The sequence below is a fragment of the Urocitellus parryii genome, chromosome 7, assembly GCF_045843805.1.
Source record: "Urocitellus parryii isolate mUroPar1 chromosome 7, mUroPar1.hap1, whole genome shotgun sequence".
Taxonomy (NCBI): Eukaryota; Metazoa; Chordata; class Mammalia; order Rodentia; family Sciuridae; genus Urocitellus; species Urocitellus parryii.
The window spans coordinates 129,695,105-129,720,236 of record NC_135537.1 but is presented as its reverse complement, the minus strand read 5'-3'; the positions used below and the strand labels follow the sequence as shown (position 1 = coordinate 129,720,236).

At 47.2% G+C, this 25,132-nt stretch overlaps 3 protein-coding genes across 5 annotated transcripts; 2 read left to right on the top strand and 1 right to left on the bottom strand.

The window, feature by feature from the left end:
- Window positions 1-2,399: 2,399 nt before the first annotated feature.
- Window positions 2,400-3,946, bottom strand: Sat2 (spermidine/spermine N1-acetyltransferase family member 2). The gene is made up of 6 exons (XM_026390556.2): window positions 3,682-3,946; window positions 3,476-3,527; window positions 3,257-3,340; window positions 3,074-3,175; window positions 2,887-2,927; window positions 2,400-2,761 (listed from the first exon to the last, which is right to left on the bottom strand). The coding sequence occupies exons 1-6, from the start codon at window positions 3,745-3,747 to the stop codon at window positions 2,594-2,596; spliced, it is 513 nt and encodes a 170-aa protein (XP_026246341.1). The 5' UTR covers window positions 3,748-3,946; the 3' UTR covers window positions 2,400-2,593.
- Window positions 3,947-5,079: 1,133 nt separating this feature from the next.
- Shbg (sex hormone binding globulin) lies at window positions 5,080-8,223 on the top strand. 3 transcript variants are annotated; one of them, XM_026390650.1, is made up of 8 exons: window positions 5,080-5,199; window positions 5,353-5,444; window positions 5,595-5,784; window positions 6,109-6,270; window positions 6,541-6,640; window positions 6,770-6,906; window positions 7,440-7,647; window positions 8,075-8,223. In XM_026390650.1, the coding sequence occupies exons 1-8, from the start codon at window positions 5,080-5,082 to the stop codon at window positions 8,221-8,223; spliced, it is 1,158 nt and encodes a 385-aa protein (XP_026246435.1). The 3 variants fall into 3 exon arrangements, with proteins under 3 accessions (XP_026246435.1, XP_026246434.1, XP_026246436.1); XM_026390649.1 differs by having other exon boundaries at window positions 6,481-6,640; XM_026390651.1 differs by lacking the exons at window positions 6,770-6,906; window positions 7,440-7,647 and having other exon boundaries at window positions 6,481-6,640.
- Window positions 8,224-18,464: 10,241 nt separating this feature from the next.
- Window positions 18,465-24,869, top strand: Atp1b2 (ATPase Na+/K+ transporting subunit beta 2). Its single transcript, XM_026390595.2, has 7 exons — window positions 18,465-19,184; window positions 20,935-21,063; window positions 21,378-21,482; window positions 21,588-21,793; window positions 22,158-22,214; window positions 22,993-23,091; window positions 23,207-24,869. The coding sequence occupies exons 1-7, from the start codon at window positions 19,073-19,075 to the stop codon at window positions 23,369-23,371; spliced, it is 873 nt and encodes a 290-aa protein (XP_026246380.1). The 5' UTR covers window positions 18,465-19,072; the 3' UTR covers window positions 23,372-24,869.
- Window positions 24,870-25,132: the final 263 nt, after the last annotated feature.

Below are 25,132 nucleotides of genomic sequence, written 5' to 3'. Positions count from 1 at the left end.
AATTCTCTAAACTCCCATAGATACTGATTCCTACAATCTACACGTTTATGTTACCTGCCTCAGTGTCTGAATTTTCTTCCCACTGATATGACAATTTAACCAATGGCTCATGCACAAAAGGAACAATATACCACCATCAAAAGTGATGACAGATATACACTATACAGCCTGGAAACATGTTTCTGACATACAGTTAAATTAAAAAACAGGCTACAAAAGTATGATCCCAGTCGGTCACAGTGGTGCACACCTGTAATCCCATTGACTCAGGAGGCTGAGGCAGGAGGATTGCAAGTTCAAAGCCAGCCTCAGCAACAGCAAGGCGCTAAGCAATTCAGTGAGACCCTGTCTCTAAATAAAAACACAAAAGGGGCTGGGGATGTGGCTTAAGCGGTATGGAGCTCACCTGGCATGCGTGTGGCCCGGGTTCGATCCTCAGCACCACATACAAACAAAAGATGTTGTGTCCACTAAAAAAATAGATATTAAAATTCTCTCTCTCTCTAAAAAAAAAAAAAAATTAAATAAATAAAAACACAAAATAGGGGTGCGGATGTGGCTCAGTGGTTAAGTGCCCCTAAGTTCAATCCCCACCCACCAAAAAAAAGTATGATCCCATAAGTCCTACTCTTAACTATACATGTATGTATTCTATGTGTTCTAAAGGCTGGATAATCAATACCAAAGGGTTAATCTCAATTGTGTAAGTAAGTTTATGACTTCTATTTTTATTTTACTTATTTTTTGATGCTGGAAATGGAACCTAGGACACTTTACCACACCCTCACCTCCTCTATTTTTTTTTTTTATGTGGGGGTACCAGGGATTGAACTCAGGGGAATTCGACCAAGCCACATCTCCAGCCCTATTTTGTACTTTATTTAATGACAGGGTCTCACTGAATTGTTTAGCACTTGGCTTTTTTGCTGAGGCTGGCTTTGAACTTCCAATCCTTTTGCCTCGGTCTTGCAAGCTGCTGGGATTATGGGCGTGCACCACCATGTTTGGCTTCTATTTTTATATATAAGTTTGGTTTGTTTGTTTTTTTTACAACAAATCTGCATAACTTGCATAATAAAATAGTATGAAACTGGGGAATGAGAGTTAGAGGTAAAGCAACTGCTGAGCATGTGCAAGGCTATGGGTTTGATCACTGGTCCCACAAAAAAAGAAAGAAAAAAAATAAGAAATGAACTTCTTTCCCTCCTTGTTTCCCCTGGTCTTAAAGGTTTAATTTTTTAACTTAATTTTTCTCTTTTTTAAGGCAAACCATGCTGAAAATAAGGACTTTGTGATTTTTTTTTCTTTCTTGGTGTTATGATTGAACCCAAGACCTTGAATATGCCAAGCAAGCACTCTGTCACTGAGCTACACCCCAAGCCAACCTGTGACCTTTTTTTTTTTTTTTTTTGGTACCAGGAATTGAACCCCAAAGCACTGAATCCCTGAGACCCATCCCCAGCAATTTTGAAAAATTTTTTGTTTTGAAACAGGGTCTTACTAAGTTGATTAAAGCCTCAACTAAATTGCTGAGGCTGGCTGTGAATCTTCGATCCTCCTGCCTCAGCCTCCTGAGCCACTGGGATTCCAGGCATATGCCACTCCACTTGGCTCAGACTCTATCTTTAAAAAAAAAAAAAGCTGGGGATGTAGTTCAGTGGTAGTGTTTGCCTGGTATATGCAAGGCCTTGGTTCATTTCCCAGTGCTAAAAACAAAACACTAGGTAACTTTTTAACAGGGTTAGGATGCTCCTAAACTCCTGGGCTCAAGCTATTTTCCTGCCTCAGTATCCCTAGTATGATGCCAATGCTCCCAGCAAGCTGAGCTGATTTATTAAATCTGAGGCAAAGGGTTCTTCTCAGTGCCCCTTGAAATACTGACACCAGGGGGCAGTCTGCTGCCTCTGTTGAGTGGTGGGCCTGCCTTAGTTTTGGATCTGACATAGCTCTGTCCAGACATTTGAGGCCTTTGGATTCTAAACAGAGAAGCTTGATGTGCCAAGCCTCTCTTTTCTCTATATCCCACAAGCTGGAGCCAAAACTGGCCCCGGGAAGATCAAAGACAACTTGGCCCCTCTTTCACCTCTTGCTTCCTGGCTATTCCAGCCACTATCAGAACAACATCCCCTAATCAGAACATAGAAGAATCTTGTCCAAGCACAATGCTGCATACCTGTAATCCTAGCTACTTGAGAGAGAGGCTGAGGCAGGAGGATCACAGATTTAAAGTCAGCTTTGGCAACTTAGGGAAACTGTCTCAAAAAGGGTTGAGATGGTAGCTCAGTCATAGAGCACCCATGGGATCAATCGCCAGTACTCCACAGGGAGGAAAAGAAATTATTGAAGTGACTGAAGATTCTGCCACCCTATCAACTCTTCTACCCAATACCACACCAGGACACAGTAATTCTCATTTATTTTTCACCCTCAACAAGGCCTCTCCCTCAATTCTGCTCTTTCTGTACTCTGGGCATCTGCATCCATAACCCTCTTTTCTCAGGGAGGCCTCTGGGTCCCTGTGGAAATGGTCTCTGAGAAGTGCTTGAGTGGATGGAGACAGAAACTCCAATAGAGAGATCCCCAAGCGATGGCATCACCTTCCTGCCAACTCCCTCATTGCCTCTCCTTTAAAGCAGAAGGAGTGCCAGCCCTCTGCTTCAGTCAGATCTTGGGCTCCTAGGGCCTTGTACAAATCCATGGCCGTCTTGTTCCAGTCCAGAACTGCCAGGCGGAACTGGGAGCAACCTTGATCCAGGGCCACCTGTGGAGAAGACATTTCCTCACTGTTCTGAGGCCAAAAAGTTGAAGACTCTCACCCACTCATTCAATTCACCCTCATACATCCTTGCTTTTTCAGACCTAGCTTGTAGCTCTCACCCTTCTCACCTTAGCCACCGTCTTGATTATTTTGGAACCAATCCCCTGACCTGTTAAAAGGAGAAAGACAAAAAGAACAATTGTTTGAGTTAAAGGAGATCAGAAAAAGCATTAGGCTCAGACGAGGGGAGAAGGGGATGGTGGTGGGTCTGTGGTCTGCTCTGTATCCACCCTGGTCTCAGCCCCTGGCCAGTACCCCGATATTCTGGCATCACATAGATGTCTTCCAGATAAATGCTGCGTCCCTTCCATGTGCTGTAGATGAAGTAGTAGAGCCCGTAACCCACCACACAGGGTTCTAAGAGAGAAAGAAAAGAGGGGTAAGGCCTCTGGAAAGAACAGCGGAGAGGACTGAGGCCGACTGGATAAGTGCTCTTACCCTGTAATTCCCCAGGTACTGGAAGAATCTCTGCTACCAAACAGTGATAGAGAGGATTCTCTCCAAAGCCATCTGCTCTCAGGGCTGCAGAGATTGGGAAATGTGAAAAGAGGGAGAAAGAGGGCCTTGTGTGTATGCCCAATTAGGAGCTGCTGCCCAGGAAACATATCCCTCACTTCCTCCCCAGCCCCCCACAGGGCACGGTTGCTGAGCCCCCACCTTCTTCACTGATCTTCACCTGATCCGAGAGTTTCTCGTACTCAGCCAGTTCCTGCGGTGCGGGACCGAAGCAAGATTAGAGTAGGAGGGCCCGGATGCTCCCAGAGCTAGATCCCAAGGCCTGCCCCTCCCCCACGCCCACTTCCCACTCCCGAGCTCAGGCCTCGCCGCTCTGACCCCCTGCTTTCCCGCCCCCCAGCCTTCACCCGAATCAGCCTCAGGATGTCTCCACAGTCTCCCTCCTTGGCCTCTCGGATCCGCACGGAAGCCATCCGGACCCCCACCGTCTGGACCAAGGACAACGACCCCCACTCGTGTTCGGCAGGGCCGAGCAAAGAGCATACAAGCTCGGGTCACAAAAAGCCGGGAGAGAGGAGTAGCGGAGGTGTCCCGGCTTCCCTGCCCGGGTTCTAGTACTTCCAGAAGAGCGGAGAGAACGCGAGAGCAAGTGAGTTGGTCCTCACCGCCAGCGTAACCACTAAATTTGCCCGAAGAGCCGAGCCGAACAGCCAATCAGATTGCAAAATAGGCTAAGCCCCGCCCCCAACCCCGCCTCCGAAAGCAAGGTCTGGTGACTGGGCCCAGGTCAGGGATCAAAGCTTCCAGTCCAAATGTCCATCAGAGATACCCTCGCCTTAGAAGTCACCCTGTGCTCCTTTAATTGAAGTGTGCAGTGATTATCTACTTCAGCTTTCCTTCACTCACCCATCCATTTCAGATCCACCCGAACCCTGGGTGAATCCCCAAGCCCCTCATCTGTTAAAGCTGTATCCTACCGTTTTGTTTTTATTTCTGTTGTTTCAGTGCTGAGGATCAGACCCAGGGCTTCTAGGCAAGTGCTTTACCAGGGAACTATGCCCCCACCCCTATTTTCTACGGCTGTTGCGTGGCTCAAAGTGTTTCTTCTCTCAGGGACATTTGTATTTTAAAATGGGTCAGGGAGAGGGTGATGATTTTCCTCTGGTAGACTGTTGGGCCCTGTAATCAACGGATAAGGGATATCTTTAGGAGTGGGGCCAGGTTATTTCTTAGTATCCACTAAATCACACACAAAGACAATAGTTCCTTGTGAGACAAGTGTCTAGAGGCCTGGGAAAACTTAGGGAGGAGTTCAGACACTGTGCCTGCATTATCTCAGTGAACCCTCATGCACAGCAATCCCATAAAGAAATTATTATTTCCTTCATTTGACAGACAACGACACTGAAGCACAAAGGTGAGGTGACTTTCCTAAGATCATTCAGCCAGATAATTGAGATTCCATGTCTCATCTCTAGCCCTGATGCTAATTGAGCAGGGCAGGATCCTTTGCAGACCTCAGATCTGCCAAGTACCCTCTGCAAGTAGATAGAATGCTAGGTCAGGGTCATGGAATGTCTTCTCTCAGCTCATAAACTTGTCCTCTGCTGTGGGGGATGGTAATGGAGGGACTCTGTCCCTCACCCCAGTTACCTTCAGAGGGGCCGCAGGGTCAGTGTCCCAGTTTCCTGCCCCCCTTCTTCCCCCCGGGTAACCTTTAACCCTCCACCACCCATGTGCAAGGCTGCCTCCCCCACACATTCTTCTCAGAGTTGTCTGAGTCACAGAGTGGATTGCTGCTGACTATGGAGAGCAGAGGCCCACTGGTCACCTCACATCTGCTGCTGCTGCTACTTTTGCTGCCGCTGCTGCTGCCATCTCACACTCACCAGGGATGGACTCTGGAACACCTTCTTCCTACCCAGGTGCAGAAGTGGGACAGGGTCCTCAGCTGTGTGTGTATTTAAATGAACTGCACTTTGGCTCTGTTCTTTTCTCTTCTGGTCCTATAGCAATGTCTTTCTTGCCATCTCTGATGTGTCCTTCACCCAACTTGTTTTATCTTCTTTTTCTAACAGAGGGCCCAGGACCCTCCTGCTAGGCACCTCAGCAGTGGCCTAGGACAAGAGCCTGTAGCTGTAATGACCTTTGACCTCAGCAAGATCAACAAGTATGGGGTTCACCTATCCTCTGGATCCAGCCCCTTGACCCTACCCTGTCTCCACCTTTCCATGTTTCCCTTTTTCTGTCTCCCTGAACTCCACCTCTTCCACCTCAAAGGACACACCCATATGCAGTCTTTCCTTCTTCATCCTATCAGAACCTCCTCTTCCTTTGAATTTCGAACCTGGGATCCAGAGGGAGTGATTTTTCATGGGGATACTAATGCTAAGGATGATTGGTTCATGCTGGGGCTTCGGGATGGCAAACCTGAAATCCAACTGCTCAATTCCTTGGCCCAGCTTACAGTAGGTGCTGGACCTCGCCTGGATGATGGGAAATGGCACCAGGTAAGCTAACTCTTTTCCTTCAGGGAGGGGTGTCTTGGGCTGGTATAAAGAACAAAAACAGAACCAAATTATTGGCATCCTTTGTCATTGGTATCTCATCAAATCTACACAAAACCTCCATGATGTAGCTACTCTTATCTCTGTTTTTTGCAAATGGAAATTCCAAAGCTTAGACAATATATAAGTGAGAAGACCTGAGTGAGCTAGGGATGCCAGCTGTGTCTTCAAGTGCACATTCTTTCAACCATACTAGGTTGTCTCAGAGGAAAGGGGAAGTTACAGACCACAGGGGCCTCTGTGTCTACTTCTCACCTCCTTTTGCAGGTGAAAGTGAAGATCGAAGGGGACTCAGTACTGCTGTGGGTGAATGGGGAAGAGATACTGCGCCTGAGACAGGTCTCTGGGCCCCTGGACAGCAAACCTCAGTCCATCATGAGGATTGCACTGGGAGGGCTGCTCTTCCCCACCTCTAACCTTCGGTTGCCGGTAACTAAATCACAGGGGTAGGAACCAAGACTAAGCTGTGGAAATAGAAATCCAAACTTTAGGGAAAGAAGATGGGATAAGAGTTGTGTGGGGGAAGCCAAATGTTTGTGTTTCGAAGGGAAATAAATTGAGTGGGGAGAGGCTGGGACTGAGGCTCACATACCCTGATTTCAACGGCCCAACATTATTCCTCTTCTGCACCCACTCCAGCTTGTCCCTGCACTGGATGGCTGCTTGCGCCGGGATACCTGGCTAGGCCAACAAGCCCAGTCCTCATCCTTTCCCTCCACGACCTTCAGAAGTTGTGATGTGGAGTTACAACCTGGGCTGTTCTTCCCTCCGGGGACCCATGCAGAATTCATTCTCCAAGGTAGACTTCTTGGAGACTGTTTTTCCCTCCATGGCCAGCTCTGTCTTCCTCTGTCTCCCTCTAACACTAGGCTCTTCTCTCCGTGAAACCCCAGCCTTGAGGTCACAGGATGATCTTTTCTCCCTGCAGACATTCCTCAGCCTCACATAGAGCCCTTGGCCTTCTCTCTGGACTTGGAATTTAAGCTGGCGGCAGGCTCAGGCCATCTCCTTGCCCTTGGGGAACCAGAGACCCCTTCTTGGCTCAGTCTTCATCTCCAAGATCAAGTAAAGGGGGAGGGTGGGGGGTGCTGCCTGTATTCAGTAAATCCTGAGAGCAATGAGGAGCTCCAGATTTTCAATATTAGGCAAGTTTAAGGATAGGGGTGGGGAGCCAGGGATATATCTTAAAGTTGCCTACAGCAAGCAAACAGTTTTAGCTTAGGGGCTGGGGATGTGGCTCAAGAGATAGCGTGCTCGCCTGGCATGCGGGTTTGATCCTCAGCACCACATACCAACAAAGATGTTGTGTCCGCCGATAACTAAAAAAAATAAATATTAGAAAAAGGTTCTCTCTCAAAAAAATATTAAAAAACAAAAAAACAAAAAAAAAAAAACAGTTTTAGCTTATATTAAGGGGTGGGGGGGTTATAGAAAGTCAAACCAGGAAAATTGGGGCAGGATGTAAGTGGTGAGAAGAACAGTTGGTAGGTGGAAGTGTGGTTTAAAGACTGAATTAAGGCAGCTAGAGTGGGGCCACAAAGAATAGGTATAACCCATTCTTTCCTCCCTTACTCCTGTCCCTGTCTCTCACACTGCAGAAAATAGTGCTGTCTTCTGGGGCAGGGCCAGGGCTGGCTCTGCCCCTGGTTTTGGGAATCCCTCTTCAGTTGAAGCTGAGTATGTCGGGAGTGGTTTTGAGCCAGGGGCAGAAGACAGAGGTCCTTGTTCTGCCTCCTTTGAGCCTTGGCCCCCTCCTCAACCTTTGGACCCAACCTCAGGGAAGGCTCTTCCTAGGAGCTTTACCAGGTAAGTGAGATGTTCAAGTTCCTCAGTGTCTCAAGGGAACTCTGGGACAGAAGAAGAAAAGACCACAAAAAAGAGGGGAGTCCTTCTCTTCTCTGAGAGGACCCACTCTCTCTCCCTTGACAGTGTCTCCTTCTCCCCTTTTCTATCCCTTCTTATAAAATCATGCCTGTTACTCTGACATAAAAATAAAGGAGGGGGGAAGAGGGGATAGGGCTGGGGATACAGTTTAGTGGTACAAAGCTCGCCTAGCGTATACTAGACCATGGGTTTGATCCCCATCACTGAAAAGAAAAAGAAAAAAAAAAGATAAGGGGGCGGTGGGAGGAAGTACTTTTGGAAATTCCAGTTAGAGAACTGAAAAGTAAGGAGTTTCAGGATTCAAGGCACCCTAATGCTCTAATGCCACCTCTATGCCACCTCCCTCTAGGAGAGGACTCTTCTGCTTCCTTTTGCTTGGATGGCCTTTGGGCACAAGGACAGAAACTGGACATGGACAGGGCCCTGAGCAGAAGCCAGGACATCTGGACTCACAGCTGCCCCCAGATCCCAAGCAATGGCACTGATAACGCTCATTAAACCCCCTATGAATGTGATATGCTCATTTATTCAACAAACACTGTGTACAGGCAAGGGACCAAACACTGTGTCAAGCATTGAGATATACTGACAAAAACAGTCCTGGTTCCCACCCTCACGGTACCCAACAGTCCTATGGTAAAGGGAGGCTTCAAATGCTAACAAATAAGTGAATGATTGGAAACTGATAAATGCCATAAAAAAGCAGTCAGAAAGTTGTAAAAGTACCTGGTGTGGTGGTGCCCACCTATAATCCCAGCTACTTAGGAGGCTGAAGCAGGAGGTTCTTAAGTTTGAGGCCAGCAACTTAGTGAGATCTTGTCTCAAAAAAATTTTAAAAAGAGGCTGGGAATGTAGCTGAGCGGTAGGGTGCTTACCTAGCATGTGGAAAGCTTAAAATCAAACTCCAACAATAATAAGAAAAAAAAGGTTGTGGAAGTATAGAGACTAGGGGGTTCTAACCTAGTCTGGGAGTCGAGGGGGCTTCCCTGAAGAAGTGGTGACCAAGGCTGAGATCCCAGCAACGGCACCCACAGGCGTGCACACACAGACACAAGTCACTTTCTGGAAACTAGGAACCCAGCCTTTCCCTCCACATCTACTCCCTCTGACAATCCATTTTCCTTCCTCAGAGATCAGATTGGAATTTTCTTGTTACCATCATTCTGGTCTTTGGACTTGCCATTGCTGCCCAGGGAAAGAGCAGCAGGGGGCGTGAGAGGGTCAGAGAGAGATGGAGCAGGGGTTCTAAGAAAAGGGGTAGAAGAAGAGAGAAATAAAAAGGGAGGGGGGACAGGATACGTAGCTCTGTGGTTAGAATACTCGCAGCATGTGCAGCAACCTGGGTTCCATCCCTAGGGAGGGTGGGGTGGTGGTAGCAGTGGGAGAATAGTAGAAAGAAAGAAGAAAAAAAAAGAGAGAGAGAAGGGTGGCAGAGAGAGAGTGACCTCAGCTCTCTAAGTCTTTGTCCTTGCTGTGTTCCCAGACCAATTCATCTCTATTCCATTAAATAAGAACTGACTTGTACTGGTCCCAGTTAGAAAGCGCAGTCAGATTCAGGAAGATCTCTGTCCTCAAGTATATGGGTTCCAGGCCTCATTCCTTAGACCTCTGGAGAATCCTGGTGGCCCCCAGCTTCTAATCTTCAATCCTCTTTGGAATCCTTGGGAGCCCCAGTACTCCAGCCTTCAGTCTGCACCTTTTAATTCTCATTTCTTTCATGAACTCTTATTTTATTTTTGGTACTGGAGATTGAACCCAGGGGCGCTTTACCACTGAGCCACATCCTCAGTCCTTTTTTTTTTTTATTTTTTATTTTGAGACAGGGCGTCATTAAGTTTTGCTGAAGCTGGCCTAGAACTTGTGATCCTCCTGCCTCAGCCTTCAGTGCCCTCTCAGGAACTGTTAAACCATTTCCCATATCTTCAGACCCCGGTGGGAATCCCAGTGTCGCAGCCTCCCAGTTTCTTACAAAGATCTTCCTACTAGGAAGCCAGGCAAAAGGGTGTCATTCATTGGACCTCCTGTGGCCTTTTGCAGATATCAGCCAGGGCAAGGAGACTTCTGTAGAGACTCTTGTATGCAAAACAGAAAAATCCTAAATCTGGCTTTGTAACCCTCTAAATCCTAACCTTTTAGACCTTCCTGGGGTCTACAGCTGCCTGCTCCCACCCAGCAGTGTTTGTAAGAGGTTCTCAGAATGCCAAGGGAGTCCACATTAAATTCTGGTCCCTAGTCAATGTTCAGGGTCAGCCTAGGCCAACTGGGCATAACCCTTCAACTGCTACTTACTGAGCACCTACAATTGCCCATCACTGTTGTAGACACCAAGGATGCATTGGTTAAAAAGGCATATACAATCCCTGCTGTTATGAGGGAAACAAGCAGCCCATAAATAAGAAAACAAATATATAGGCAGCATCATTTCAGACAAGTAGAGCTCTTAAGGGAATAAAATCTGTAATATAGCCAGGCATGATGGCATACGCCTATAATCCCAGCTGCTCCGGAAGCTGAGGCAGGAGGATTGCAAATTCAAAGCCAGCCTCAGCAAAAGCAAGGGGGTAAGCAACTCAGTGAGTCTCTGTCTCTAAATAAAATACACAAAGGGCTGGGGATGTGGCTCAGTGGTTGAGTGTCCCTGAGTCTGATCCCAAGTACTGGAAAAAAAAAATCTGTAATATAATATAGGGAGAAGGGAAGTGGTCAGGAGGTCAGGGAAGGCCTCTCTGAAGTGGTATCACTTGAGCAGAGACCTGAATAATGAAAAGCAATTGTCCTATAGAGGCCTCCAGTGTGAGGCAGCAGGGAGGAGTTTGAAGAGCCCAGGTACACCTGGACACCCACCAAAGAGATTATTCTGTGGTCAGCTTCCTAATCTTTTGTCCCCGGAAATTCCCAGGGCCAACTTTTTTTTTTTTCTTCTTCCACCCTGCCCTCTCCAGGACACTGTGCCCCCAACTTCTCTTTTTGCAGGCTGCCCTAGATTCCAAGATTCCTGATTACCGTCCAGAGCTGTCTGCACTCTTTCATTAATACTGACTTTGCTTTGACATTGACTTTGCCAAGCCCGCACCAAGGGCACCTACTATGCCTGCCCCACATCCCCTGCCTTTTCTACACCCCTCAAAAAAAAAACTTTCCTGAGCTTGGCAGCACACCCTGCAATCTCCAGGCCTGGCCTACCCACTCGCTCCACCCTATTCCCTGCCTCTGTCTCTCTCCTTCCCTTCCTCTGGGTCTGCCCCTATCCTTTCTTTCTTTCTTTCTTTCAACTAACATTTATTGGCTGCTGACAGTATGCCAAGCACTGTGTTAGGTAGTTCAGAGGGACTCTAAAGATGAATAAGACTTGGTACTGGCCCTAGATAACTGGGGTCTTGGGAGATTGACATGTAAAATGTATTACACAGAATTATATGAAACACCAGGGAACCTGGTTGCTAGTTCTATCAAGGATCATCAAAGAAGTGAGTTTTAGATGTGTGAAGCTGGACAAATAAATAAATTTCATTAACTCTCAGTTTTCCCACCTACAAGATGGAGATGTTATCCTATCCTTAGGGTTCCTATTTGATGAAATCAGATAGACAAAATGTGTAGTACAGTGCTATATATGGAAAGTGCTGAAAATATTAACTTCATGCATAGGTCTTGACATGTAAGTCCAAGACAGCTGAATATAAATAGTGAGAAAGGAGCTGGATGTGGTAGCAACTGCCCGTAATCTCAGCTACTCGGAAAGTTGAGGCAGGAGGATTGCAGATTGAATCAGCCTCAGCAACTTGGCAAGACTTTGTCTCAAAATAAAAGTATTTAAAAGGGGCTGGGGATGTGGTTCAGTGTATCACATTTAGTTAAAAAATAAAATAAATGAAAAGTGTTGGGGAAGGTAGTTCAGCGGTATAGCTAGCATGCACAAGGACCTGGGTTTAATCCCCAGTAATGCAGGTGGTTAAAAAAAAAAAAAAGGGAGCTGGGGATGTGGCTCAAGCGGTAGCGTGCTCGCCTGGCATGCGTGCGGCCCAGGTTTGATCCTCAGCACCACATACAAAGATGTTGTGTCCGCCGATAACTGAAAAATAAATATTGAAATTCTCTCTCTCTCTCTTAAAAAAATAAATAAATAATAAAAAATAAAATTAAAAAATAAAAATAAAAAATAACATAAATGCAACATAAAATTTACCATCTTAGGGGCTGGGGTTGTGGCTCAGTGGTAGAGCCCATGGAGGCATTGGGTTCGATCCTCAGCATCACATAAAACAAATAAAGATACTGTGTCCACCCAAAACTAAAAAAATAAATATATAAAAAAATTTTACCATCTTAGCCTGCACCTCCCCCCCCTACTCTGTCTGTCTCTCTCTCTCTCCTTCTTTCCTGGTACTGGGGATTGAACCCAGGGATATTCTACCACTGAGCTATATTCCCAGCCCCTTTTACTTTTAATTTTGAGAGAGTCTCATTAAGTTGCCCAGGCCAGTCTCAGATTTGTGATTGTCCTGCCTCAGCCTACAAAGTAAGTGGATTACAGGCCTGCACCACCATAACCAGCTCATCTCAACCATTTTCAGGTGTACACCTCAGTGGCATCAAGTGGCATTTTACAACCATCATCACCATCTACAGAACTCTTTTAATCTTGTAAACACTGAGACTGTCCCAGCCAAACTCCCCATTTCCCTTTCCCTCTATGTATGTTTCAGAACTCTCTTTATTTACTCTTGTTTTTGCAAATTTTGTTAAGAACTGATACAAATGCATGGCTGGAGGGGCGGAGATCAGGGGCACAGACCTCAGGACTGGCTCTGGATATGGGAGAGGGAGGATAAGGACACCCATCTCCCTTTCTCTTCTGGAGAGCCTAGACAGGTGGCTGGGTTTCCAGGGAGAGGTTGGAGTTGAATTTTTTTTTTTAAGTACCAGGTTTTATTACCTTTTTATATGTTAAAAAAAAAAAAATCTGTAACAGACAAGTGTATGTGGGTGGATGGTAGGCTGCAGAAAAGGTGCTTACTGCAATCCAGACTGAGGAAAATGGCCCTGAGGCTACAGGAGGACTCAGCAGGGTGTGACCTTGGGTTTGGGGTAGAGATGGGAGCTAAAAACCACTGGATGCAGAAGGAAAGTGAGTCTCTCTAGCTGGTAGGGTGAGAAGACACCACCTGCCTGGGGTAATGGAGGTGGATTTTTGTCATTGGTTTTTGTTCTGGGATTAAATCAAAACCTTTGTACATGCTAGACAAGTGATCTGCTGCTGAGCTATATCCCCAGCCCCTAGTTTGGAGGTTTGTAATGGTTCTTTGCCCCCAAGCCACAGACTTTTCCAGATTTTGCCTTTCTCAGCTTCTCTCTGCAGAGGAGGCATCAAGTGAAGGACCCCCTGCTCCCCAACTTCCTTTCCTTATCAAAGAAGTCAGAGACAGGTATCTCACCCTTACTTCATAACCCCTTAGAGTGCATGGGGGACACTCTTTCCACCTGAGCCTGGGGTACAAGGCAGTGTCTGAGTCAAGAAGCTGGAGGCCAACCCCTAGGCTATTTGCCAGGCTGTAGGGAGTGGGCGTGTGTGTATGCTCATCTCTCCAGATCAAGACTGGACCATTTCAGTGCTTCTCTCCTGCTGTTGGAAAGAGTTCCTTGCTTCCCTAAGGTTTCCTGTAGAAGGAGAAATTCCATGTTTAAACCCAATTCAGCAACCAGACATCTTTTTGTTTCTTGCCATGCTACATGCCTGGGATGGAACCCATGGTCTTAGGTATACTAGGCAAGTACTGTACTACTGAACATTCCTAGATTCCTCCCCTGATTTTTTTTTTTTTTTTTTTTAGTACAGGAAATTGAATATAGGGACACATTTCCACTCAGCTATATCCCCAGTCCTTTTTGTCTTTTTTATTTTCAGACAGGATTTTGCAAAGTTGCTCAGGCTAGTCTCGAACTTGCAATCCTCCTATCTTAGTCTCCTGGGTAACTGGTATTACAGATGTGTGCAGCTGATGATACCTATCTTTCTCCCATTGTCATTGGTCATTCCTCTCTACTTCCAAAATAGATCCTAAACCCATCTGCCAACCTGCTACTCTGTTTTAAGCTAGCTACACTGCACTTGGACTGCTCACTGAAAAGCCCTCCTAACTGGTCTCTTTGCTTCCCATGACCCAACCCAATCTCCACAAGACAGCCACCAAGGTGATCACTTTCTCCCCCACCCCAGATGGAATCTTGCTATGTTACCCAGGCTTCCTTTGAACTCTTGGGCCCAAGTAATCCTCCTGTCTCATTTTCCCAAATAGCTGAACTAGAGGCTCATATAACCATGCTTAGAACTTTCATTAAATTCAATTGTGTCACTCCACAGCTTAAAGTCCTAAAACCCTAGAACTATTTCCATGATATTTGTTTTGTTTTGTTTGTGGTACCAGTAATTGAACCCAAGGGTGCTTTGCCACTGAGCTATATCCCCATAGCCTTTTATATTTTATTTTATTATTTTTTTCTTTGTGGTGCTGGTGATTAAACTCAGGGCCTTGTGCTGTGAGGTAAGCACTCTACCAACTGAGCTATATTCCCAATCCCTTTTAGTTTTTTATTTTGGTCTCATTAAACTGCCCAGGCTGGCCTTGAATTTGTGTTCCTCCTGCCTCAGCTTCCTGAGTCACTGGGATTTCAGGCAAGTGCCACTGCACCTGGCTTTTAAATTCACCTTTTTTGAGCTGGGTATGTTGTTCAGTGGTTAAGCACACCTGGGTTCGATCCCTGGTACCAAATAAATAAATAAATTTACTTTTTTTTTTTTCTTTTGGAGATACAGGGTATGGAACCTAGGGCCTCCCACATGCTAGGCAAGTGCTGTACCACTGAGCTACAACCTGAGCCCTACTTCCATGATATTTTGATTAAAATCCAAACTGTCCCATTTGGCCTACAAAAACCCATAGAGTTTGGCCCCTGCCTACCTCTTGCTGCATCAATCTTGACTTCCTTCATTAAAGCCAGCTTTTGCACTTGGACTTCCCTCTTTTTTTCTGGAAATTTGTTACCCTATTCCACACGGCACCTTTAGGTCATTTAGGACTCACATTAAAAGTTGCCTCCTTGCCAGTGTGGTGGTGCATGCCTGTAATTCCAGTGGCTCAGAAGGCTGAGGCAGGAAGATCCTGAGTTCAAAGCCAGCTGCAGCATCTTAGTGAGGCCCTGAGCAACTTAGCAAATACCTGTCTCAAGATGTTAAGGGGTTGTGGTTGTGGCTCAGTGGTAGAGCTCTTGCCTCCAATGTGTGAGGCACTGGGTTCAATTCTCAGCACCACATATAAATAAAACACAAAGGTCCATCAACAACTAAGATAAATAAAATTTTAAAAATAAAATAAAATATTAAAAAGGGCTGGGGATCTGGGTTGGTGGTGCACACCTGTAATCCCAGCTCAGGAGGCTACGGCAGGAGGATCATGGTTCAAAACCAGCCCCAGCAACAGAGAGGCACTAAGCAACTCAGTGAGAACCTGTTTCTAAAAGAGAATTTTTAAAAATATTTATTTTTCAGTTTTCGGTGGACACAACATCTTTATTTTATTTTATGTGGTGCTGAGGATCGAACCCAGCGCCCCCGCACATGCCAGACAAGTGCGTTACCCCTTGAGCCACATCCCCAGCCCCAACCTGTTTCTAAGTAAATTACAAAATAGGGCTGAGGATATGGCTCAGTGATTGAGTGTCCCTGAGTTTAATACCCAGTAGCCCCTGTCCCCCAAAAAACATAAATAAAAAGGACTGGGGATGTTGCTCAGTGGTTAAGCACCCCTGGGTTCAATTCCAAGTACCAAAAAAAAAAAAAAAAGTTACATCCTCATAAGGATATATCTGACCAACCAGGTGCCTTCTGGTACCTTTTTTTTTTTTTTTTTTTTTTTTTTCAGAATTGGGGATTGAACCCAGGCCTTCATGCATGGTAGGCAAGCACTCTATCACTGAGTTATATCTCCAGCCCTCTGGTTCCTGCTTTATTTATCTGATACCTGTTTTATTATCACCATGTTTTATTATGTTGCATAATATTTACATTGTTTTGTTTGCTTACTTTTATTGTTTACAGGAAGGGGCTGTCAGGAACACAGGGACCAGAATAATGTTGACTCTAGGCAAATGCTCATTAGATATGCATAGAATGAATGAATGGTCAGGGGCTGGGAGTGGCCTCATAATGGCTGGCAGTCTTCTAGGATGAGGAAATAAATGGATAAAGGTGTGAAGTTGGGGGTAAGACAGTCTGTTCAGGGAGGGGCCAATTCAGCTCCAGTAGAGGACTAGTTGGGGATGAGTGAAAATGGAGGTTAGGGTCCCAAGCTGGGTATAGATTGTGGAGCACCCTCCATGTTAGACTGAAGAATCAGGAGTGGCCTAATTAAAACTGTATTTTGAGAAAATTAATCCAGAATCAGCTGCAGAATAAATTGAAGAACAATTTGCAGAACACAGTTCAAAATGAAAATGTGGCCAGGAAGAATGGAGATACACACCTGTAATCCTAGTGATTCAGGAAACTGAGACAGTAGGATGGCAAGTTCCAAGCCGGCCTTAGCAATTTAGCAAAACCCTAAGCAACTTAGAAAGACCCTGTCATTAAAAAAACAAAAACAAAAACAAAACAAAACAAAACAAACAAAAAAATACACACAAAAAAACAGGGAGAGTTGGGGATTTGGGGATGTGACTTAGGCAGACACCTTAAGCAGACCTAGCAATAGGACTGGGGTCTCAGGGTATGTGAATGTGGTGTAAGCACCCCTGGGTTTTTGTACTGGTGAATTAAAAAAAAAAAAAAAGAAAAAGAAAGAAAGGAAAAGAAAATATGAAGCCCTATGCTTAAAAAGCGGGAAGAAAGTCCCAGTACTGTTAGAAGAACCAAGGCAAAATATTTTTCTTTCTTCCACAGTGACTTATCATGGTGTTTTTTCTTTGCCTATTTGATGTGTAAATTTTGAAAATTAACATTTTTCTACCTTCAACTTCTTGCTAAATAAGGAAGGACTGAAAACAAAAGGAACTATGGGTTGCCTAGCTCTCCTTTTCCTTTGATGTCATTACTGCCAGCCCAAGTGGCCAATATAGGGGCATAATATGATTAAGAAAGGATATGACTTGGGTTGGGGTTGTGGCTCAGTGGTAGAGTGCTTGCCTAGCATATGTGAGGTCCTGCATTTGATCCTCAGCACCACATAAAAATAAATAAATAAAGGTATAAAAAAAAAAAAGAAAGGCTATGATTTGATGCTTTGATCACCAGATCACCAATGTCTCCTGGAATCCATCATTATCTTTCTGTGTTCAAATAAGTTCTGCTTCTAATGGGAAGTGGGTCTCTTGGCTGTCAACTCCCACCCTCACTTATTTAGTTATAGATAAAACACACTTGCCTTGTACATACTTTGAGTCTGGTTCAACTCCCACTCCTCTTAGGAATAATTAGGAATAATTATTATTCCATGTTCATAGAGCATCTCAAATGGACTGGGTGTAATATTATCTCCTTTGCTCATATGAATATTCCAATATCCCCTGGGACCTTACTTACAAAGCACAAGTTCAAAGCCAAAACTTAAGAATTTCAAGTTGGCAACAGTGGAACATTAAACCAAGCAATTCTGAGCTCATGCTTGTGCAGCTGAGCAGGTCTTCCAACAGGTAGGTGGCCTGGACTAAATGGAGTGAGTTTGACAAGTCAAGATGTGAGACAGTGAGGACCAGAGTCAAGAATTTAGAGAGTTGAAAAGAAAAGAAAACCTCCCCACAAGTGACATATTTGAAGAAAGATGAGGGGGGAAAAAAAAACAGAGATAAGCATTCTGCTATGTAGGGAAAAAATCCAGGGCTTCACACATGTAACTTCAGTGCCCTACCATTGAGCCATACCCTGGCCTTGAGATAATGATTCTGGTGTGGTATTTAGAGGTCTTTCCTACTGGAAAGGGCCTCTCTAGTCCTGTGAAAGCTGCAACGTCAGTCTAAAAATTCTTGGCCTCTCCAGGGCTAAGAGCAGCACTTTGGTTCTAGTAGGTGCTTAATAAATGTTTGCTGATCCAAATAAGCAAGTGAGGAGAGATCAGACATGGGGTGGGGGATGCTAACGGGAGAGAGACCTGACTGTAGGGTTGGGGTCTCAGGTTAATGCTAGGACTGGGAAAGCTTTGGGAAAGATGGAAAAGGCCATATGCACGTAATCAGGTGGAATGGACAATAGACTGTGAGACTGGAGGAAGAAGTGTACTATGATGGCTTCTATCCATTTCTGTGTGGCTTAGTCTAGCTTACATCCCAACTGGTCCAGCGTCTTGGTTGATCTCTTCACTCTGATTTTTCTTGATCTCTTACTCTTTCCCTATATTCCTCTCACATTCTGCCCTGTGTCCTGGAGTCTTCCGCAGCATCACTATCTTGGTCTCCTTCTAACTCCCTGCGGAGCCCCTCTCCACCTATGAGTCGCTTTGGGGTTATTTTTCCCTCCACTCCATCCAGACACGAGTTGTATTCCTTTTCCCTACTCCGTTCCAGTCCAAGCGTGGGGGTAGGGAAGAGACCGCCTACTCCCAAAGAGGCGGCAGGGGGCAGTCCCAATCCCTCTCCATATTTGCATATGTATGAGGTCGCCCGGGCTAGCGTCGAGGAGGCGGGGCTTCTGGGGGTGGGAAAGGGCGGGTACCCTCGGAGTCGCAGAGTATAAAGACCGCGCGCAGCGACTGGGGGCCCCCGCACTGCTGAGGAGCGGAGCCTCCGCCTGGGGGACCCCCCATCCCAGTCTGTCCCTCAACTGCGCGTCCCCGCCCCACCCCCCACGGCTGGGCCACCAGTGGTGCGGCGGTCTCCGCTTGGCGGAGGAGCTTTGAACCGCCACCTGCCGCGTTCCACAGCCTTTTTGCATCTCGGATTTCGGGGCAGCCCCCTCCCCCACCTTTCCCTGCCTCCTTGCGCCCCGCTTTTTTCTGCGTTTCGTTCGGGTTTTGTAGCCGTCTGTTCTTGCATCCCTTTTCGTTTTGCTTCTAGACGGTTTGCGGGGTGAAACTGCATTCGCACCCCTTCCCCTTGTCATCCTCCCCTGCTCTGACAGCCCCCCTTTTCATCGCAGTCGGGGGGCCTAAGATCGGTGCACCTCCGCCGGGCTGCTAGCACCCCGCAGCGCGTGGCCGTGCACCCCGGAATTTACAGCAGCTGCATATCTGAGGGGGGGTCTCCCTCGCTCCCTCCGCCTTCGCTTCCCGCTCGTTCCAGTGCGTGAAGGGTTTCGGCGCGCATCACCCCCGCTTCTCTGCAGCCCCCGGCCCCGCCTCAGGACTCTCCCCGCGCGGCCAAGATGGTCATCCAGAAAGAGAAGAAGAGCTGCGGGCAGGTGGTTGAGGAGTGGAAGGAGTTCGTGTGGAATCCGAGGACGCACCAGTTCATGGGCCGCACTGGGACCAGCTGGGGTACGAGGGGTCTGGGGGAGGTAGCGGGGCGACGCCTCGAGGGTACAGGGTCCCGCCAGCGAGGCCCCAGCTCCCCTGCCGGGTCCCAGGCGTCCGGCCCCCCTGCCGGGCTCAGAACTGGGAGGGGGCCGAATCACCGGTCTAATCTTCCCGGCTGGCCGCTGCGGAGGCGGAGAAAGTAGGTCACTGCTGCTTTCCCGCCCCCTGCGGAGCCCCCTCGGGCGGGGGGTCGCGAGCTCTGCGCGCGTGTCCGCGCCGCGGAGCTCCTGCTCTGGGCTTGTCACAGTACACCGTCAACCCCCAACCTCCAAAGAGTGCCCCTTCCCTCCCTCCAGCTCTCTTCAGCTAGCCAACCCCGTCTATTTTTAGCTGGAGCCCAACCCCTGGACCCTGGGAACATTCATGAGGGGGCGGGTCTGGGAGGGGGGTGTAGGAGGGTTCTTCACAGCGGAAGTTGTTTGTCTATATCCCACTACTGGGTGTTTGGAGCCTTCCTGGCTGCTTTGTGGATAGGATGCTGCTGGGGAAGGGGCGACACTAAGGGCTGTATATTCTGCTCAAATGTCAATGGTGGAGGGAGGAGTGGTCACTGGTGAAATGGATACATCATCAGTCCTGGTGTCTGTGGAACTCCAATGGCCTGGGGAACCTTCCCCACCCTTACCATGGCAAGACTCAGGGGATGTGGAGGAACCCTGATGAGGTCAGGGGTCTGGTGATAGGCACAGGTGCAGATGGAAGGTGAAATTCTTCTAAAAAGGATTGTCAAGCTGGGGAGTCCAAGCACAAGGGATTCTGTGACAATTTACAATTTATCCATTCTGATTGGACACTGTCCTCATCAGACCACCTATCTAGGGCTTTACTGGCCCATGAGGAGAATCTAATGCAATCTTTGCCTTCAGGGAGCTTGAGGCCCAGCCCCTGAGATGTGAGGGATCTTTGAATCCTGGGACAATCTGAGGACTTCACAGAGGAAGTGTCTTCTGAGGTGGAAGGGTGGTGGGATCAACACGTCCTTATACGAGGCTGTGAGAGAGCAGAGACAGAGAGATGGAGTCAAGGGAAGACTGAGGGGAATTCCAGATTTTCTCCCAGTCTCTGTCCAGAGTTCCATGTGTGAGTTGAGGGTGGGGTGTCTGCTGAAGATCTGACAGCTGTCCCCGACACTTTGTAGCTGAGCCAGAGTGTTAGGCCCTTTATTTCAGGAGCTGCTTTGAAGATTTGGATGCTGTGGTGTGCCAAAAGAAAGATTTTGCTCTTTGAGCCTGAGGGTCCAGGCTCTGCAGGGTGGTGAGAGTTTAGCTGTGAATAGTGGCCAGTGCCAGCTTTAAAAGTCATTGCACTAGACAGCTTTGAGCATGTGTACCAAAATAGTGGTAAAAAAAAAAAAATGTTCCTTTTCAGAACCCTGCATGATTGAGAAGTTGGAAGTGTAATTAGGGGCAAAATGACAGTGGCCTGTTCTTGTGGTTATCACAGCAATGAAAGTTAGGGTTTATTGTGGCCTCTGCAAGGTCAGGCTTCACTGTGCCCTAGGACCAGCAGTAGGCTTGGAGTCATGGCTGGAAGCTGGACACACTGCCTTTTTCCAGTTTGTTTCATTTGGCACCGCGGGGTAGGCTCGAAGACATCCTGTGGCTCAGCAGCCCAACTCAGGGCAGAACATGTGAGTGGGAAAAATGGTAAATGGGGCTAGGTGAGATCATGATGGGAGACTTAGAATCTGCTATTTCCTTCTTCGTTCTAGCCTTCATCCTCCTCTTCTACCTTGTCTTCTATGGCTTCCTTACGGCCATGTTCACCCTTACCATGTGGGTGATGCTGCAGACTGTCTCTGACCATACACCCAAGTACCAGGATCGACTGGCCACACCGGGTGAGTGATGAGGTTCCCCCAACCAGCCACTCTAACAGCCATTGTGCCCCCAAACCTTCAAAAGGAACTCACAGTTCTTTTCAGGAGACTGGTTCTGATGACCCAATCACCATGTGCTGGGAAATTCTTGAAATCTGCCTTCCTTCCTATATCATGCAGCTGGAAGTGATGTGATCTGGGGGTTGGGAGAAACTCACAGGAAGACCATCTCAGATCTCTATCCCCTCCTTCATCCTGGGGTTCCCCATGTTTTCTTTCCTCTGTGTGGCCTCTCATCTTTTATATACTCCTCTTCCTGCTCGTGTTGGTTATAGGCTTGATGATTCGCCCCAAGACTGAGAACCTTGATGTCATTGTCAACATCAGTGACACTGAAAGTTGGGATCAGCACGTTCAGAAGCTCAACAAGTTCTTGGAGCGTGAGTGTGTGGCTGGCTATGTGCCAGTATATAACCTTGGGCAGGGGATTGGGGACCCTGGAAGTAGAACATTAGGCCTGTGACTCTCTCCCTCCCACTCCTTAGCTTACAACGACTCCATCCAAGCCCAAAAGAATGATGTCTGCCGCCCTGGGCACTATTACGAACAGCCAGATAATGGGGTCCTCAACTACCCGAAACGTGCCTGCCAATTCAACCGGACCCAGCTGGGCAACTGCTCTGGCATCGGGGACCCTACCCACTATGGTTACAGCACTGGGCAGCCCTGTGTCTTCATCAAGATGAACCGGGTACCCATGGCCTTGGTCCCCAGGGAAATTGGAGGAGGGAGCTGGGGCCACCACCTGTTGACTGTTGCATCCTTTCATTGGGGTTAATGGAAATCAGAGAGATTTTTATTTTTTATTTTTTAGTTGTAGATGGACACCTTTATTTTATTTATTTTTATGTGGTGCTGAGGATCGAACCCAATGCCACACACGTGCTAGGCAAGTGCTCTACCACTGAGCCACAACCCCAGCCCTAGAGAGATTTTTTTGTTGTTTGAATAGCTAAAAGGACAAGAGAGGTGGGGTTTTTAGAGGCTAAGCTCTAAAGTTGGATGCCTGTAAGGTGACTTCCTCCAACTCTCACCATCCTCCTTTCTCACTCCAGGTGATCAACTTCTATGCAGGTGCAAACCAGAGCATGAATGTTACTTGTGCTGGGAAGGTGAGTTTGTGGACCTTATCCATCCGTCCACCTGTTTGTCCTTCCTGGTTTCCGAGTAATTTATCCTTCTATTACCATTTTTTTGCTCCCAGAGGCCCCAACACTACAGGGACAAGGGGGTAAGAGTGGGCTCCAGTGTGGCTTTAACTCTAAGGGATTCTCAACTCCTCTAGCTTCTCTCTAGGATGCAGAACCTAGGTCTCCTGAGGATAGACCCATCCCCTCCTTCATCAATGCCTTGGCCTCTGGCTTCTCCTCCTAAGCTTTCTATCTTCTCCTTTATTTCCAGATTGTCCATTTCTCCTGCTCTCCCTCCCATCTGAGTTCCCTTTAGGTATCTGGTAGCTGCTAATCTGTTAGAACCGTCTGCTACCACCATTAAGTTCTCCTTGGAACCCTGTTGTCCCCACTAACCTCTCCAGAAACTTGTCCTTCTCCATTAGCCTTTCCTTTTCTTCCTACTGAACCCTTATTGTTTATTTGTTCTCTCTTGGCTCTGCTCCAGAAACCGATTCCCAAGGATGGGGTAAGAACTTGGGGCAGTAGTGGAGTAGGAAGTTTTGGTGTCATTAGCATCCTTCAGGAGTTTCCCGTTTGATGAGAGACAGGCTATCCCCTTGTATAGTTATACAGACACACCACACACAAATGCACAACTTGAGAAACAGATTCAAGATAGGAATAATTTGGGGTGAGGAAATACAAAGAGAAATCTAGTGAACTTCTGGGTGTCTGCCACTTCTAACATGCTCACTCCCTACTTTCCTGCACCCTACAGCGAAATGAAGATGCTGAGAATCTTGGTCACTTTGTCATGTTCCCTGCCAATGGCCACATTGACCTCATGTACTTCCCCTACTATGGCAAAAAGTTCCATGTAAGTCCCATGGGAGCCTGGGATGATGGCTCCTTTGAAGGGATGCTATGGGGTTTTGGGGAAGGAGGCTGAGCTGTCCTAGGATTAGATCTGCAACTTTCCTCTTCTGACCCAGGTGAACTACACACAGCCCCTGGTGGCTGTGAAATTCCTGAATGTGACCCCCAACGTGGAGGTGAATGTGGAATGCCGCATCAATGCTGCCAACATCGCCACAGATGATGAGCGAGACAAGTTTGCTGGCCGTGTGGCCTTCAAACTCCGCATCAACAAAACCTGAGGTCCCTCTTCCTCCCGCCCCCACTTCTCCTGTGGATGCTTCTGGAATGTCCCTGACCCTGCCTGATCCCTCCCTCACCCCCAAAGGTATTTTTTATAACAGAGCTATGACTTGTCTGAGCCTCACCCCCTTTTCCTTGACTTTTCAACCCAATCTGATGTCCACTGTGATTCCCTGACTATACACATTGTCCACCATCTTTTGAGCCACCTACACTTAGCTCAGTCAGAGACAAATAGATTGACTACCAAGATGACCACAGAGAAGTTAGGAGTCTTTCTAGTTCTGAGTTAGTTGTGAGCTCCCACTTCTGCCCTCATTCCCTGAGAGCATAGAAAATGCCTACTTACACACACACACACACACACACACACACACATCTCATTTCAGCCCTTTCCTTCACAGAAATGAACCTGGTACTCCCTTCTCCCATTCCTAAGCTCTAGCTCTTGTACCCTTCTCTCTTGCATCCTTATTTCCTATCTCTACAGTTGCTGTCTTGGTAGCTTTGACTTTTCTGGTTCCTCAGCAGGTCTTTCCTCTCCTCCTGCCTATCCTTATTCCCTCCTCTAAAAGGCAGCCATTTGTAATTAAGGACAAGTTGGTTCTGTGGCCTTTTCCCTCTTTCATGGCACATCCTGCTTCATCTCATGGTGACTCCATGAGCCAGCAAATGAGGAACTGAGAGAGGAGTTCATGTTGATTCCTCTAGAAAATTCTGTAGTGATCCCTGATTCCACTTCCTTCTGGTCCCTCCTGTTATCCAAATAGCTACTACTCAGAGAAGCCCGCTTGACCTAGGCTGAATATCTACTTTGTTTTTTACCGATAGCTCCCTTCCCCCATTTGCCTTCCCAGAATATCCTTCAAGTTCTATTTCCCAGGGAGCTCTGGGGGAGGGGCAGCCATCTTGGCTCCATCCCCAGTGGCCACCTTAGAAATGTCAGCTGGCTGGGGGGACTAGTCCACCTCCTTCCCCTGAGCCCAGAGCTGCCCCCACCATCCTCTCTCTGGCTTTTCCTAACAAGTTATGGGCTGACCACAACCCTCCTTCCCTTCCCTTTGCATGCCAGCCTGAAAGTTTCAAATACTCCCCTCAATCTAGGCTCTGAATTTCTTGGCTCCATCTCCTTCAGACCCGTTTGCCTTTTTAAAAAAACCCATAATGCCCATAGAATGTTAAATGAGGGGCCTCCTGCTCTGAGTATTCCTTAGTTAGAGAGGCATTTTTAACTCCTTCTCCTCTGGTTTCCCTTCTCTTCCCCACCGTCTCTAACTTTCCTTTTCTTTATTAATGCTGCAGCCTCTGCACTCCACCCACAAGTGGAGTTTTCCTTTCCCTGGATCTCTCTCTTCCTTTTGGGTCCCCATGTTTTCCTGCACCCCCCCCCCCAATGGTCTCTGCAGTTATTTAATGCCTGTGTCAGATCTACTGTAAAAAGAGGATAAAGTACAATAAAATAAGAGCAATTATATATATAAATATATATCATACACGGAGCCCGGTGTGCAGGCTTTTCCTTTCTGATCATTTAGAACCACCCTGGGAGGTGAGTAGAGGGTGGATTTGGGTGATCCCAAGGGTTACGCCGGTTTTAAATGGCTGCTCCCAGCTTTGACTCTTTCCTTCCAGTGTCCAAGCATCCACCCTCTTCGCCTTCAACCAATTTAATACACACTATCTTGAGATCACTCAAGAGGGAAGGAAGCCTACATTCTCTTGTACAGAGAGACTTATAAAGTGCCTACTGTATGCATTCT